Source organism: Barbatula barbatula, assembly GCF_947034865.1.
Source record: "Barbatula barbatula genome assembly, chromosome: 22".
In the NCBI taxonomy this organism is placed as follows: domain Eukaryota; kingdom Metazoa; phylum Chordata; class Actinopteri; order Cypriniformes; family Nemacheilidae; genus Barbatula; species Barbatula barbatula.
Window position 1 is genome coordinate 5,898,434 of NC_136785.1, and position 14,202 is coordinate 5,912,635.

General features: G+C 36.0%; 4 protein-coding genes across 4 annotated transcripts; 2 read left to right on the top strand and 2 right to left on the bottom strand.

Moving 5' to 3' along the window:
* Window positions 1–221: 221 nt before the first annotated feature.
* Window positions 222–2,333, bottom strand: fam216a (family with sequence similarity 216 member A; the record flags this gene model as incomplete). Its single annotated transcript, XM_079487035.1, has 3 exons — window positions 222–493; window positions 1,030–1,156; window positions 2,322–2,333. 3 exons carry the CDS (start codon window positions 2,331–2,333, stop codon window positions 357–359), a joined length of 276 nt encoding a protein of 91 aa, XP_079343161.1. The 3' UTR covers window positions 222–356.
* Window positions 2,334–2,540: 207 nt separating this feature from the next.
* Window positions 2,541–4,901, top strand: gpn3 (GPN-loop GTPase 3). The gene is made up of 8 exons (XM_079486845.1): window positions 2,541–2,798; window positions 2,948–3,056; window positions 3,241–3,408; window positions 3,513–3,637; window positions 3,730–3,845; window positions 3,915–4,011; window positions 4,101–4,229; window positions 4,388–4,901. The coding sequence occupies exons 1-8, from the start codon at window positions 2,751–2,753 to the stop codon at window positions 4,451–4,453; spliced, it is 858 nt and encodes a 285-aa protein (XP_079342971.1). The 5' UTR covers window positions 2,541–2,750; the 3' UTR covers window positions 4,454–4,901.
* arpc3 (actin related protein 2/3 complex, subunit 3) lies at window positions 4,898–7,071 on the top strand. The gene is made up of 7 exons (XM_079486846.1): window positions 4,898–5,007; window positions 5,427–5,526; window positions 5,683–5,759; window positions 5,985–6,053; window positions 6,177–6,303; window positions 6,648–6,742; window positions 6,829–7,071. The coding sequence occupies exons 1-7, from the start codon at window positions 5,002–5,004 to the stop codon at window positions 6,889–6,891; spliced, it is 537 nt and encodes a 178-aa protein (XP_079342972.1). The 5' UTR covers window positions 4,898–5,001; the 3' UTR covers window positions 6,892–7,071.
* Window positions 7,072–7,075: 4 nt separating this feature from the next.
* Window positions 7,076–10,162, bottom strand: ube2g1b (ubiquitin-conjugating enzyme E2G 1b). Its single transcript, XM_079486847.1, has 5 exons — window positions 9,658–10,162; window positions 9,037–9,139; window positions 8,852–8,949; window positions 8,593–8,771; window positions 7,076–8,513 (listed from the first exon to the last, which is right to left on the bottom strand). Exons 1-5 carry the CDS (start codon window positions 9,698–9,700, stop codon window positions 8,427–8,429), a joined length of 510 nt encoding a protein of 169 aa, XP_079342973.1. The 5' UTR covers window positions 9,701–10,162; the 3' UTR covers window positions 7,076–8,426.
* Window positions 10,163–14,202: the final 4,040 nt, after the last annotated feature.

A 14,202-nucleotide genomic window follows, 5' to 3' on the forward strand; every position in this document is an offset into this window, starting at 1 on the left:
AAATTGTTCCAAATCTTTGTCAATTATTTTTTTCTTATAAAGATATTTGGAAGAGTGCTTGTAACCAAACAGGTCTTCACCATAGTAGGAAAAATTGCAGTGGTAGTCAAAAGTACCCCAGAACTGTTTGCTTTTCATGAAAATATATTATTTTGTGTTCAACAGAACAAAGAAATGTATAAAGCAAGTTGTCCTACTCTAGTAGTCAATGTTGGCCAATAACTGTTTGGTTACAAGCATTCTTCCAAATATCTTTATCAGTGTTCATCATAACAAATACATTCATACAGATTTGGAACAACTTGAGGGTGAGTAAATGATGACAGATATTTGGGTGAACCGTTCCTATAAATGATTTAAAATGGGATGTTTTCGGCAGCAAAGTCCTCATCCTCATTAGATTTATTGAAAGACAGTCCACTCATGCGTCTAGAGAGATAAGAATCCATCTCAGGCATCTCCCACTCGAGGTCCACATCCCATTGATGTGATCCTGAAAATTTCAGCACATGTCATATAATGTTGAATACTGTATGTGCTATAGTACATTTGTATAATACGATGCAAACATACTTCGCAAAGATGTGGGTTTTGCTACAGCAGTCTTTCTTCTTGCCTGTGATTTGTTTGATTTTGGAAATCTTGAAGACACTCTAATAGTTAAATAATACTGTGTTAAGAAAACATATATTTTATGTACATATTATAGAAGATTTATGCCTATTGTTTGGGAGCGTTTTCTTACCTTTGATGGCTGATGATTTTAGGCAAGGTTGTTTTCTTGGCCTTCTCGGCAATCACAAGTTTCCTTCCATGTTCTTTTGTCCCTAAATGTTTTGTGGTTTGGGAGTTTGCGATGTGTTCCGCTTCTGCTATTACACTCTCTGTTTTGTATGTTGTCGTCACCACCGGTTTTACATTTGGATTTAGGTCTGTCATACAAATACAGCTTCATGTTAATAAATAATAGAGTTTAATAAGAATAATAATAGAGGCATTCCCGCGTAAAATGCATTGAGGAATATTCACCTGTTCTGATGCAGCGGTGTAAAACATTCATGTAATGTTGACACATCAACTGCCGCATATGATCTTTACTGTATGCTTCTGCTTTACTGTATAGAAAGCGCTTCTGTCCAGGTGTCAGGGCTGGATACTGAAACCAAAGGACATTAAAAAACATTAATAATACATTTGACATTAAATCATTAAGCATATATGTTCCTGAAATACCTGCAAAAATGGAGCATCAGTCAATGCCTTGGGGATATATATAGTTTTTATGTCCAGATTCTGGTTTCCCACTTTCACTGGTCTCTGCCTTTTATGTCCAAATCTCGAAGTTGTTTTGTCTATATAACGAGGTAACGAAATACTTAAATATTCAGTTACACTTTACAAAATCAAGTGTAAATAATAAGTCTCTACCACATATTAGTTTACTAAACACATGACTAATTATATGTCGAGTGAAAACTGCATAATGGATCGGCATAATGTTACTTTGTAGTGACAACCATGAGGTAAATAATTTATAGCAAAATTAGTTCATGTGTATTAGAGTTGTTGGTCTGAGGTTTTTATTGGAATGCCTGTTTGGTTTTGGATTTAACTCAGTTGGGTCAGAGACTCTGGTTACTCTGGTAATACAGGTGTAACGTTTCTGTAATTTACACAGATAAAGCTTACTACTGTAGCCGTATGGAAAAAAACCTGTCAGGTTGCTGGGGAGATAACATGCTGGCGTCTTGAGTTCAGATAAATGGCACAATTTACAAAAAGAGTGTGACTTATAAATATGGATGTAATATTTAAAGGTAGTAATAGGCTTAAGGAACATAATATTTCAAGAGAGGGAACAATGAATTACTTAAAAGGTGTAAATTATGCAAAAATGTCACAACTTTAAAGCACATGGGATTCTAATGGGTATAGAAAATGTAACTCAAGCGTAATAAAATTACAGAAAGTAGATGAATGAATTTGTTACAACACAAAAATTTGAATTTTATTAGGCGTATAATGTAATTAAAGAAACTGTACAAATCTTTAAATCTCGACACAAATGTTTCTGTAACACTTTATAATAACGTTATATATTTGTTAACATTAGTAAGTGCATTTACTAACTTTCAGCATGAATTAATCTAAAATACATATAATGTTAACAGATACAACTTTTAATAAATATCGATTTAATGTATAAATTAATCGTATCATTTTATTGACAGTGTACATTTTGCCAAATAATAATTTTACTAAGTATTCTAAATATATATAAATATGTACAAAAAATACAGAATAAATAAGTATTAACTTACCAGCTTCCGCATGGTTTAGCCTAGATCTGTAAAACCGCATTATAGATCAGATATGGATTACTACATTTTCATTGCGATTTAAAAATATATATTTATAACGTTTCTCATGCGATTCTCGATATCTTTTTAATCTTACCGTGACGGCAAGCATGAAGTATTGCGGTACAGATCACTTTTATCGCCGTTCTCAATAAATTGTTTCTTCATGTTGAAGCGTTTGCCGAAGTGACAGTCGACCTGTCCTGTAACGTTAATCGCATTGCGTGACTTTTAATCTTTTTGACCTCAGCGGGCTTCCGTAGCCGACCGTAAAAGAAGCATGGCTGCTGTAGGCTGTAGATACTGCTTTAAGAACATAATACATGTAACGTTTTCGTTGTAATATAAAACGATTTTACATCTTGTGTTGTTTGAACCCCAAAAGTGACAATGCCTCGATATGCACAGTTGGTGATGGGTCCTGCCGGAAGTGGAAAGGTAAAATTAGTACTGTACGAAGTTAGACTAATATGTTAGTAAGACCCTGCTCTGATCAATCGTAAACCTAAATAAAAATGACATTTCAGTTGATATTAATTTACCCTTCTTTGGTATTGGTAGTTATCTGTCATTTCTTGTTTTCACAGAGTACGTACTGTGCCACCATGATAGATCATTGCCAGGCCATCAACAGATCTGTACAGGTGGTGAATCTGGATCCAGCTGCAGAGCATTTTAACTACCCTGTCATGGCAGGTGAGGATACATGTATACAGTGGATGTATTGTACAGTACATTCATAAAATACACTCAATGATCTACTAGTAGATAAATGTATTGTTCTTTAATGTTACAAGCATTGATGCTTGGTGTTTAAAGAAAGTGTGGCACAGAACCCCCTAGTCTCCTGTAATTTTCGGTGATTCATTTTTAAACGCAGATATTCGAGAACTTATTCAGGTCGATGACGTTATGGAGGATGATTCCCTGAGATTCGGCCCTAACGGAGGACTGGTATTTTGCATGGAGTACTTCGCCAACAACTTTGACTGGCTGGAAGAGAGTCTTGGTCATGTGGAGGATGACTACATACTATTTGACTGCCCTGGTAAGAAGCTATACAGCCTTATAATGATTCAGCTGTCCTACTGTTGAATGTAATGAGGGAGAACTGACACGTTTTTTATGTTAATTGTGATCTTTTGATTGTAGGTCAGATTGAGCTGTATACTCATCTGCCTGTTATGAGACAGATTGTGGAACAGCTACAGCAATGGGAATTTCGTGTGTGTGGTGTCTTCTTGGTTGACTCACAGTTCATGGTGGAGACATTCAAGGTAAATTGACCACATGCTGTGTCTGTTTCACATGCGTAAATCATAAATAATTGAAGTGCTCAATTGGTTATTTGTTTCAATTCATAATCTAGTTTATTTCTGGAGTTATGGCTGCCTTGAGTGCTATGGTGACGCTAGAAATACCACAAGTCAACATTATGACCAAGATGGATCTGCTCAGTCCAAAGGCAAAGAAGGAAATAGAGAAGTATGTTTCTGAGTCTAGCACAAGACAACCTATACCTCTTAGATGTTATATTGTATGCTTTATTCACAGATATCTGGACCCAGATATGTACTCCATGATGGAGGACAACTCCGTAGGTTTACGAAGCAAGAAATTTAGGAAATTAACCAAGGCCATATGTGGTTTGGTAAGTTTACAAGTTCCAAAGCCTACGAACAGTAAATAATACAGTAAATAATCTAACAAAAGAGTTAAAATGCTGTTTTTCATTTTCAGATTGATGACTACAGTATGGTCCGTTTTCTGCCCTTTGATCGGACTGATGAGGAGGGAATCAACATCGTCTTACAGCACATAGACTTCTCTATACAATATGGCGAAGATCTAGAGTTTAAAGAGCCCAAGGTATGTAAAGAAGCTTACTGCCTAACCGTAAACTGGTGTTTATTTGTTGAAAAGCAAAAGTGATCAGTGATATCCGGTTGCAAATAAACATGTCCCAGATGAAGGTCCAATTACAACACTTGTAACATTTTACATTCTTTTATTTTATTTGTCTCCAGGAAGTCGATGAGGAACCCAGTAACACAAACTTTGATGAGTTCTTTCAAGGCACATCAGATTCTTAAGCAAGTGGACATTGTATATTCTGAAGCCAAACCGTGTGAGCATGTGTTTCGCTGGTCTGATTCAGGAACTGATGATCATTCAAAGATTTATGTATCTCAAAAATGTTTTGTCCCTTCTGTAATGTGATTATATGAAGAATGCAACCCTAACCTGTCCTGTCTCCGTCATGTTTTATAAACAATATTCTTTTTTTAGAATTGTATATTTATTTTTGCAGTAAAATATTAATGTAACAAATCTGTGTGGTTTTGTTTCTAATTTTTATTTATTTGATCAGTGATCATGTTATGGTTATATGCAACTAGGAGCAAGTTACCGAGACAGCATTTTACTTGGAAAAATATTTAAAATCGAATGATATTACAAACATCGATAGAAATGTCAAAGATATGTGCCTTTAGCGACCCCTATTGGTTATATCCGTATGTAGCGCTGGAATCTTCAACGTAGAAACTTCCTGCTTCGGTGAAGGGTGGGTCAGCGGAAGCGACGGCTAGTAGTGGTGACATACGTTTTGCCTGCCAAATTTGGGACATACTTTACAAAGATGCCGGTAGGAAAACTTAAGAATCAACTGTCTAAATGATGAACGTGTTTATATGGTTTTAATGCAGTTCGTTGTGTCACATTTCAGAACGGAAACGAACCAGGAAAGCGATTTCCCGTTATTAGCAATGTAGCTAACCTATACATAATCTTACTCGTTTTCCGACACGTAACATGTTTTATTCTCAAATATTTACGTTATTATGTTTAAATTCATCATGCATTAGTGCTAAAAATATACGGGTGTGTATCAAAAATATGTTACAGCAACGATGTATCTCTTCATGATGCAAACAACTGCATTCACTGTCACACATCTGCATTCAGTACAGTAATGCGATTAAAAGCAAATGTCATGTATAACACACATCATACTACATTGTTCTCTCTCTTTTTTCTTTGCATCAAATTTTCCGATCTTTTCAGGCCTACCACTCAAGCCTGATGGATGCAGACACCAAATTGGTGGGAAATATGGCTTTACTGCCCCTCAAAACGCAGTTTAAGGGTCCTGCTCCTAAAGAAAGTAAGAGACATGCGTTTTATTTTTGCTTTAATTAGTTTTTGGTTTGATTGTAATCTGCATGTACTGTAAGATTTAGGATGTGAGTGAATTCTTCCTTAAATGGTCAACAAAGTACATTTTGAATCAACAGCTCTTTCTTCCTGTTTCCACGTTTAGCTAAAGACACAGATATTGTTGAAGAGGCCATCTACTACTTCAAAGCCAATGTTTTCTTCAAGAACTATGAAATTAAGGTAAGGGATGGCAGGCTGTGCAGGGAGCGTGAAGGAGGCAAACGAAATGTACTTGCGTGCCCTAACACGCATTCCATTTGAATCTATTGCTGCCTGGTTATCTAGTTAAATTGAAGTTGTTTTCAGCACTGGAGACATTTACGCATATACAATGCTGTTTAGCCGGGTTAATTTGAATATAAAATGTGGACTTTTATTGCTTTTTGATTGAAATATACATTTCAGAATGAGGCTGACCGTACTTTGATCTACACAACTCTTTACATCTCTGAATGCCTCAAGAAGCTGCAAAAGGTAAATGTTGCAGAATATAAGTGTGTTCCTTGAGTCATAGTTTTCAGGCACAGGTGTTTTGCTTAGATTAATCCTTTAAAAGTGATCTTTTAAAATAATGCCCTTATAAATGTATATTTATAGTGTAGTTCAAAAGGACAGGGAGAGAAAGAGATGTACACGCTGGGAATCACCAACTTTCCCATCCCAGGAGAGCCTGGCTTCCCTCTGAATGCAATGTATCTTAAACCCTCCAACAAACAGGAGGAAGGTACGTAACAATCATTTCAAAACGTTATAAGTTCAGGTTGATTCACACAAGGGCTGTGCGATATTGAGGGAAAATGCGATAGCATGCTAAATAATGCAATATTTCCATACAATATTTCTTTTTTCTGAAATAAACTTTAATTGTTTTAAAATATATGAAAGAAATGATATAACCAACATATATTGCACATTATTTTAGGGAAAAGAAAGCATCAATACAACTTCTGAATGTGAACAGCCATGTTTTACAGTTGCATTAAACAAATCTGACATTTTATAAACAAACAAAAATAAAACTAATTTCGCTTCGCAACGCGGATTGTTGATGACTTTTTTCCTGGGCAGAAACAATGAGGGCTTACCTGCAACAGATCAGACAGGAGACGGGACTAAGATTGTGTGACCGTGTGTTTGACCCTCAGACAGACAAACCAAGCAAGGTAAAGCAGCATGAAATATTGTCATATTTCTCTTCAACATCAAAAGAAATGAGAAATCTTATAATTTTGTTGTATTTCTTTTTCAGTGGTGGGTGTGCTTTGTAAAGAAACAGTTCATGAACAAAAGTCTTTCTGCACCTGGCCAGTAATAATCAACTCAGGATCTCTCTTGGTACTTGTGTGTGAATGGAGTCTTTAATGTCTGTTTTTTTCTTTTTCAAAATGCGTATATTCCGATTCTGTAAAGATACATTTTTTACTGGTGATATCAAGTATGTTTGATTTCTGGCCTGTCATGTTAAACAGGAGCTGATCAAATAAAATCCATTAAAGAGAGAAAGTGTCTCTGGTCAGTGAATGAAAACTACTAAAACACTTAGAGAGTAAGGACCATAGTAATGTTTTTATTTATCTGAACCTGTTGAGCATGTGATTGCTGCACAAAGAAATGTGACATTCCTCTACATACAATGCTCAAAAATCCATTTGCTGCCACGGACCATACAAAAAAAGGGAGTTCAAATCAAAATGTGACTAATGTGAGATTGAAAGGGTAGAACTTCAACTTATTGCTCAGTATTGTTTCTTTTAAACAGTAAATGTACAATTGCATTAGTACAACACCAAACAAATATATTAGAAAGTCATGTCACTAAGAATTGTATGCACCGCTGAAAGTTATTGAGGTAACTGCTTTGTTGCATGACTTAAGACAGATGAGACAAAGGGAGGACAAACATTAGATTCTTAAGACAACTGCTACATTTTAATGAGCAATTACATGATGTGGCTTTTGAGAACAGAAGAGTGAAAAGAAACATGAAGCTAAGTGTGATGGGAACAAACAAATCGACTCCTATAGCTATGGTACAATACATCATATTTACATACACAAAAAATACAGCCTTTGAGCTCTATACAAAAAATATTCTCTGTCTCTCAAGCAAAATCGAACTTTTTGGTTTGTCCAAAAGCGGATTCAAGCTCAAAAACGTGATAGACATTGAGACTTGACATCACTTAATACAATTTTCCTTTCTGAGGACAACAACTTAAGGCAGCAGAGATAGAGATGACCCCTGTGGTATTGTTTTGAAGGGAGAGGGGCTGTCTTGACATGTCAGTGAGGAGGGAAATCAGTATAGGCTCTGACCATCAACCTCTACTGGTACCATAGATGCACACAAAACACTCCAGAATTGCATAAAAGACTTTGTTCAAAATTGATGGCTCAGTGGCAGATAAAAAAGCGAGTCAAAACACAAATGTCATGCAATACATTTCATCATAATTAATATAATAAATAATTCTGAAACACTAGAGGATGAGGGGGTTGATAATGACAAAACGTGCTATGCCTTGCACATTCAGAGGAAAAATATAATCTGTGGTGGCGTTGCTTTAAACTTCCTTAACGGTGAGAAATCTGTCAAAAAGTGAAAACTGTCCGTCCGAAAGTTTACAACGGACTCATCTGGGGGGAGATGATTGATAGAATTTGACTTGCATTGCCACACAAAATGTTTTTCAGACACACCGGTTAAACCTAATAGGTTGATATGAGCTTTTAATGAGTTTTAAAATCAACACAGAAATCGGGAAATTGTTTGACTTTATGATATGCAGACGGGAACTGGTACCACAGCATATGAATAAACTAACAAACGTAACAGCGCTGGGGCCTTTAGTCGAATGCCATCTCTTGGCTTTTTCTCACGCAGCGAGCGACCTTCCTCTTGAACTCACCGTTGGGATCTTCTCTCCACTCTTTCTGCAAGGCAAACACAGAATAGCCCTTAAATTCAAGCAAATTAATATTGCGAATCAGCAGCGCAAAACCGTGGACTTACAGCAGCATCCACATTTGCCGGCGAGTCACTGTTGGGGTCGGCTAACATGGAGATGACACTAATCATAATGGTCTCTACGGTGTGGATGGGCAGCCACCTTTCCTCTGGTTTTTCGTAGCCAAATTTGTCCTCTCCGGGCTCATGAAGGATGGAAATACACACGTCGCCATTCTTTGCAACTACAGAGATCAAGAATAACATCAGTACAAGCACGCAGCATATAACCGTGTCCCCTTAATAAAATGACACATGCACTCACCATTAGGATGCCAAATCTCTGTAATAAACTTCATCTTGGGAGGCCGGAGTGGGTAATCATGAGGGAAATTGAGATGTGCCTTAAAAAATCCACCCTCACTGCAAAGGAAGGAGTGTTAGTTTGGCAGTGTTAGTACCTACTTGTTGGATCTGTTTAGCTGTGTTGTTAACAAGATTGGTGCTTACAATAGTGTGTCTTGGGGGCCGATCACAACAACTTCCCACTGATAAATATCTTCATCATCAATCAGACCAGCAGAAAACCCTTCAACTGGGTTTTTATTGAGCTCTGTAGGGTCACAAAGAAAAAGCACAGGAATAAACATGACGTCATGTACTGATGTCCTTTAAATTTGTTAAATGAGACGCCAACACCAAAGCATGTGTCGGTATCTGCCAGATCAATGAATTGTCCATTTCTAACAAACACGTGTCGACTGTTTCTTTAACCATCTATAAATGCAATTAATTTATTACTCGTATTATAAAATAAAATAAATCGAAACTGAATTATTGGCATATATGTTTAAACAGTGAACACATGATTTCTTCAACTGAAGGCCAAAGCTGGTTGTAATGAACATATACATCACAAACTTATTCAGCTAGTATGCTTGCTAGCAAAGCATACTGACCTAACTACTTTACTACTGGAAATACGAAGCCCATAAGTTTATATATAAATATAACACTGACACGATCAGAAGCATTACACATCATGTCGTTTTTTTAAAGAGCCGACAGTGTGAATAAACACTGTCGGCGTACTATACTGATATTGCTTCATGCTAACTGTTAGCCACCTACCTGCTAGCTGTTTTCGCAGAAGCAGCGCTGATTGTTCAGTCATTTTATTTTTTTAACTATTTTAAACGAAATATACTAAGTTCCCACTAACGTTATACTTAAAAAAAGTAGTCACGGATCTCAAGGTTGAAGACGAAGTAGTTCGAAGCGGATCTGTAACGTTATGCTTTCTCAACTGTGTGCTTGAGATCCACTTCACATGCGCTGAGAACAGAACGGATACATGTGATATTGACACTGACCAAAGGCTGCGTTTCAAACCTCAACTCAGCTGTCTACCTAGACTGCCGTTTACGGCATCCCAGTCGTGTTCTGAGTCAGTTGAGCAGACGATACCATGTTTTAATCGATTGTGCCTTTTCTGTACTAGAGTCCGTGTTGTAATAAACCAACATCTGTCTTACGACGCAAAGATTACCTATCTAGATAGGTATCTCAGTCGGGTTCGAGACACAACCAGGCACCCACCACATGGATGACATATTTTCTGTGTCTCATAAGGAACAAACAAACGTCAAAAATAATTAAAGGTTCAAGAAATAATTACTAATGGATTTAATGGTTATCATAGAAAATGGTTTTATTGAAAACCATAATAGTCTCTGTGGTCTCTGCTGGTAATGTGTTGAGTTCTTCTGTTGTTGTTGGGATGCCAGTGAATTGAAACTAACAGAACACCATAAAATCCACATTGAAATACACCCTAAACAATCAAATGTGTACTCTTTCTACTTCTAAACAGTTCATGTTATTTCTAATAAAACTATTGATTCGTATTGAGGGTGTATGGAGAAAAATGACTAAATCAACTTTATTTAATATCATTATGAATGCATAAGGTTTACTTAATAATTTCTAGTTGTTTCCTAGTGAGTCTACATAAAGGACAATTGACAAAACACTAGCACGCAATGAGATAGAAAAAACACAAGGTGGCAGACACTGCTCGCATTCATTTTTTCCCTCAAGTTTGTAGTTTCAGGTATGGACAAACTAAAAAGTTTTTTTAGAGTTTATTGTTGTTTAACTTCAAATGGGGTATATTAAGTTATAGTATATGTTTATTATTTTGCTCAAATAGTTGAACTTATAAAAACATAGCTTAAATGCCTGAACGTGTGAATCTGACTGTATTAATAAGGGCCGGCTCGTCTTTTCATCTGCTTGACAAGCCAAAGTTGTACATTTGCTTTTTTACAGAACCATAAAAGGCAAACATTTGGCTCACAGCCTGAGGGCTGATGCCAAACATAGACTGGATACGGAAAGAGTTGTTAGCAACTACATTCCACATTCTGTGAAACTCAAACAAGGGGATGGTTTTCTGAATAAACAGCCATGCTCAGGTGACAAAGGGAGCGTTTTGTGTACAGATCCTAGCTGACTGTTTCCTCTGATGGCACACACAGTATGTTTTGGAATGGTGTCCCTCCCAGATCTGTCTGGATACTGGAGATTTGTTATATGCCTTATCTTGTGTTAATATGTTTACCATGAAACTGTCACCCCACTGCTTCACGCAGAGTACACGATGGTACATTTAAACAAACCATGCTTATGTGTAATCTTATGGAAAGATCTGACTCTTCTCATGAACTGCAGTAACTGGTAAACAATTCAGCTCTTTGCTTATAAATCAGAACTGGCCATCTCTATAAAACAACAATTATAGGCGCAACGTTTATATTACATATCGCATAATGTCAATTTTCAAATGCTAAGACAAGGCAACATTCTTGTTTTATGTATTTTAATAAAAGTTATTTAAGTAGCTTTTCAGACAATATATTTACAGAAAATATAAAGTCTGTCTATATCTTCCAATGAGATGCTGAACGAGCTACTTTTTCTCTCTGCATAGAAGATATAGATAGATAGAAGAAATTAGGACCTAGCGTGCTACTGCTCTTTTATGACACGTCGCTTATTGCTCCCTGAACTCTTTGTAAGTCGCTTTGGATAAAAGCATCTGCTAAATGACTAAATGTAAATATAGATATTTTGAGAAAAGTCTCAATGGTCATGTGTTCTTACATTGGAATGAAATGGTGGAATGATGGTTTCCAACATTCTTTGTAATATCTTATTTGTGTTCTGTAGGAAAAAATGTCATACAGGGTTAAAATGAAACAAGGTTTTTTTCATTATTGTGTGAACGATCCCATGTTTTAAATATCAGTGTTTATTTGCATTACAGCTTGTATGAGTCCAACTTAGAACCGGGAAGAATCACATTTGACTCTAATTTGACTTATAAACATGCATCATAGAAGCCATCATGTCACATCACCCTGACAACGCTCTTTCTGCAAAACAAATTTAGCTCTTTCATATCTTTTTATCTATGCCTGTGGTACAATATCGTTGCAGACTCAGGGTCCAGGTTAGTCTTATTTGTAAGTCCATGCCTCTTTTTCATCAGTGAAACAGTGAAGTGAGTAGCTTTATCTTTTTGTACAAATACAATCTTTTTATCTTAATGATGCCTGGAAAACAGACTGTATGTCAAGAAGAAAAGGGATCGAATCCAGCCTGCTGGGAACAATACAGCTTCCAAGAAATCTACCAAGAAAAATAAATGCATGATTTTCAGTCAGAGTATTAATAATTACATTATTTATTAGAAATTAGTTACCAGGGTACTTATTCTGCCAAATGTTTAAACATTTGAAGCAGAACACTTGAAGTAGTTAAACCATTCATTTAGTAATCTTTAGTTTAGGGACAGTTCACCCAAAAATGTTTAATCTGCTATCATTTACTCACCGTCAAATTGTTCCAAATCTGTATAAATTACATTTACTCACCATCAAGTTGTTCCAAATCTGTATAAACTACTTTGTTCTGTTGAACATAAAGAAATATATTTGGAAGGATGGTCAGGGAAATCATTGACTACAATAGTGGGACAAATTAAAATGGTTGTCAAAGGTGTCCCAGAACAGTTTGCTTTCCTAAATTCTTCAAAATGTCTAATTTTGTGATTAAAATAAAACGTATACAATAGTTCGACATTGGTAGTGAATGATGTACCAGAACATTCTTCCAAATATTTGTATTTGTGTTCAACAGAATAAACAACTGTATACAGGTTTGGAACAACTTGAGGGCAAGTAAATGAAGTCCGAATTTTCATTTTTGGGTGTGCCTTTATTTGTAGAGTTCTCTAAATAACCGCCAACATTATTCCCATTAATAGGATTAATTGCCAATGGGAGATGGTAATCCTATGCTCTCTTACTTATAATACAATATATTGTTGAAAAGGGTTTCAAATATTAGCCGATATTTTTATTAATTTTAAGGTACACCCTTTGATACCACTTGTCAACTTTAATTCTAGAAAATAACAAACCATTATTTTGGCCTATTGAAACATTTTAAGGACATGTGACAAACTGCTCTGACACTCCTACACTTGGAACAAAGTGATGTACTTAGTTAGTTTTAATGGGAATAACAAGAGCCGCTGAAATACTGAGCTACGACACTCGATCTCGCCGCCATGTGGTCACGTGGTTCAAGGAGCGCTCAATAGTTCCAAAAAGAAACCGCGCTGTCATCCTATTTGAATGGATTTTAGTGGGACAGACAACAGCAACTATATTTGCATACATTTAGCTAAATAAATTAGCAGATTGTGTATACTGATTACTTCGTTGACTACATTTATTGCAGCATTTTGTCTGGGGAGTAATATGAATACAAGATCGATGAATATAAAATGTGTCATCTGTATAAGTGTGTATGCATGTATATACTGTCTATATGTAATGTGTTTCTGCACTTTCTCTCTCAAGATTTTACAAGGCACTTGTGCTGTGTTGATGCGACAATAAAAGTGATCTGATTTTGATTTAATGGATCCGCTAACTAAACCATGCAGTTATTTCAGCAACTGTACCGCAAATGCGTTTGGGAGACATTGATCGAATGGGCTTCAGTGTTTGGAACTATTGGTCGCTCGATGACGCGAGTTACTTCCGCGTTCCATTCTTACTATGGGGGTCTAACAACAGAAAAATATATCACATTTATTTTCTATTTGGACTTGGAGTCCTCTTGGGGAAGGATCACTCTAATAACATTTAACGTTACAGCTTCGTTGAACCGTCCGTACATTTTGTGCATAACGCACTTTTTTTAGCTTTTATTTTTTATTGACAGTAATATAGTATCAAAACATAGACATAAACAAACACTAGGGGGAGTTTACTAAAAGATAGGTGCGAAAGTTTTCAGGGCCTTTTGTTTAAAAGAAAATCGAATTGAATCAACATAAAGTTCAATTTGTTTTTTAAAGGGAAATAAAACAGGGGTTTCTTCCAGAAAATGTACATCTGTATAGATGAACATTTGCTATCAAAAGGATCAAATCAATCACATAAATACAATTGCTTGTATGGTAAATTAGTTTATGATTCTCCAAAAAAAGTTTCCAAAATACAACTAAATCTCTATCAACATTCTTAATAATAAAATCCCAAACATTTTGTCAACAAGGATTTACAAGTGGGCAGTAGCTCCGGTTTGAGATTTACTTTT

Bases quoted from the DNA above. Each gene is read 5' to 3' on its own strand.
- gpn3 (XM_079486845.1), top strand. From the start codon at position 2,751: ATGCCTCGATATGCACAGTTGGTGATGGGTCCTGCCGGAAGTGGAAAG. The intron at 2,799-2,947 runs GTAAAATTAGTA...TTGTTTTCACAG, and splicing joins GTCCTGCCGGAAGTGGAAAG to AGTACGTACTGTGCCACCAT. The intron at 3,846-3,914 runs GTATGTTTCTGA...CTTTATTCACAG, and splicing joins GCAAAGAAGGAAATAGAGAA to ATATCTGGACCCAGATATGT.
- arpc3 (XM_079486846.1), top strand. The intron at 5,527-5,682 runs GTAAGAGACATG...TTCCACGTTTAG, and splicing joins GGGTCCTGCTCCTAAAGAAA to CTAAAGACACAGATATTGTT. The intron at 6,304-6,647 runs GTACGTAACAAT...TTTCCTGGGCAG, and splicing joins CTCCAACAAACAGGAGGAAG to AAACAATGAGGGCTTACCTG.
- ube2g1b (XM_079486847.1), bottom strand. From the start codon at position 9,700: ATGACTGAACAATCAGCGCTGCTTCTGCGAAAACAGCTAGCAG. The intron at 8,950-9,036 runs GTAAGCACCAAT...CTTCCTTTGCAG, and splicing joins GGCCCCCAAGACACACTATT to TGAGGGTGGATTTTTTAAGG. The intron at 8,514-8,592 runs GTAAGTCCACGG...TTTGCCTTGCAG, and splicing joins CGGCAAATGTGGATGCTGCT to AAAGAGTGGAGAGAAGATCC.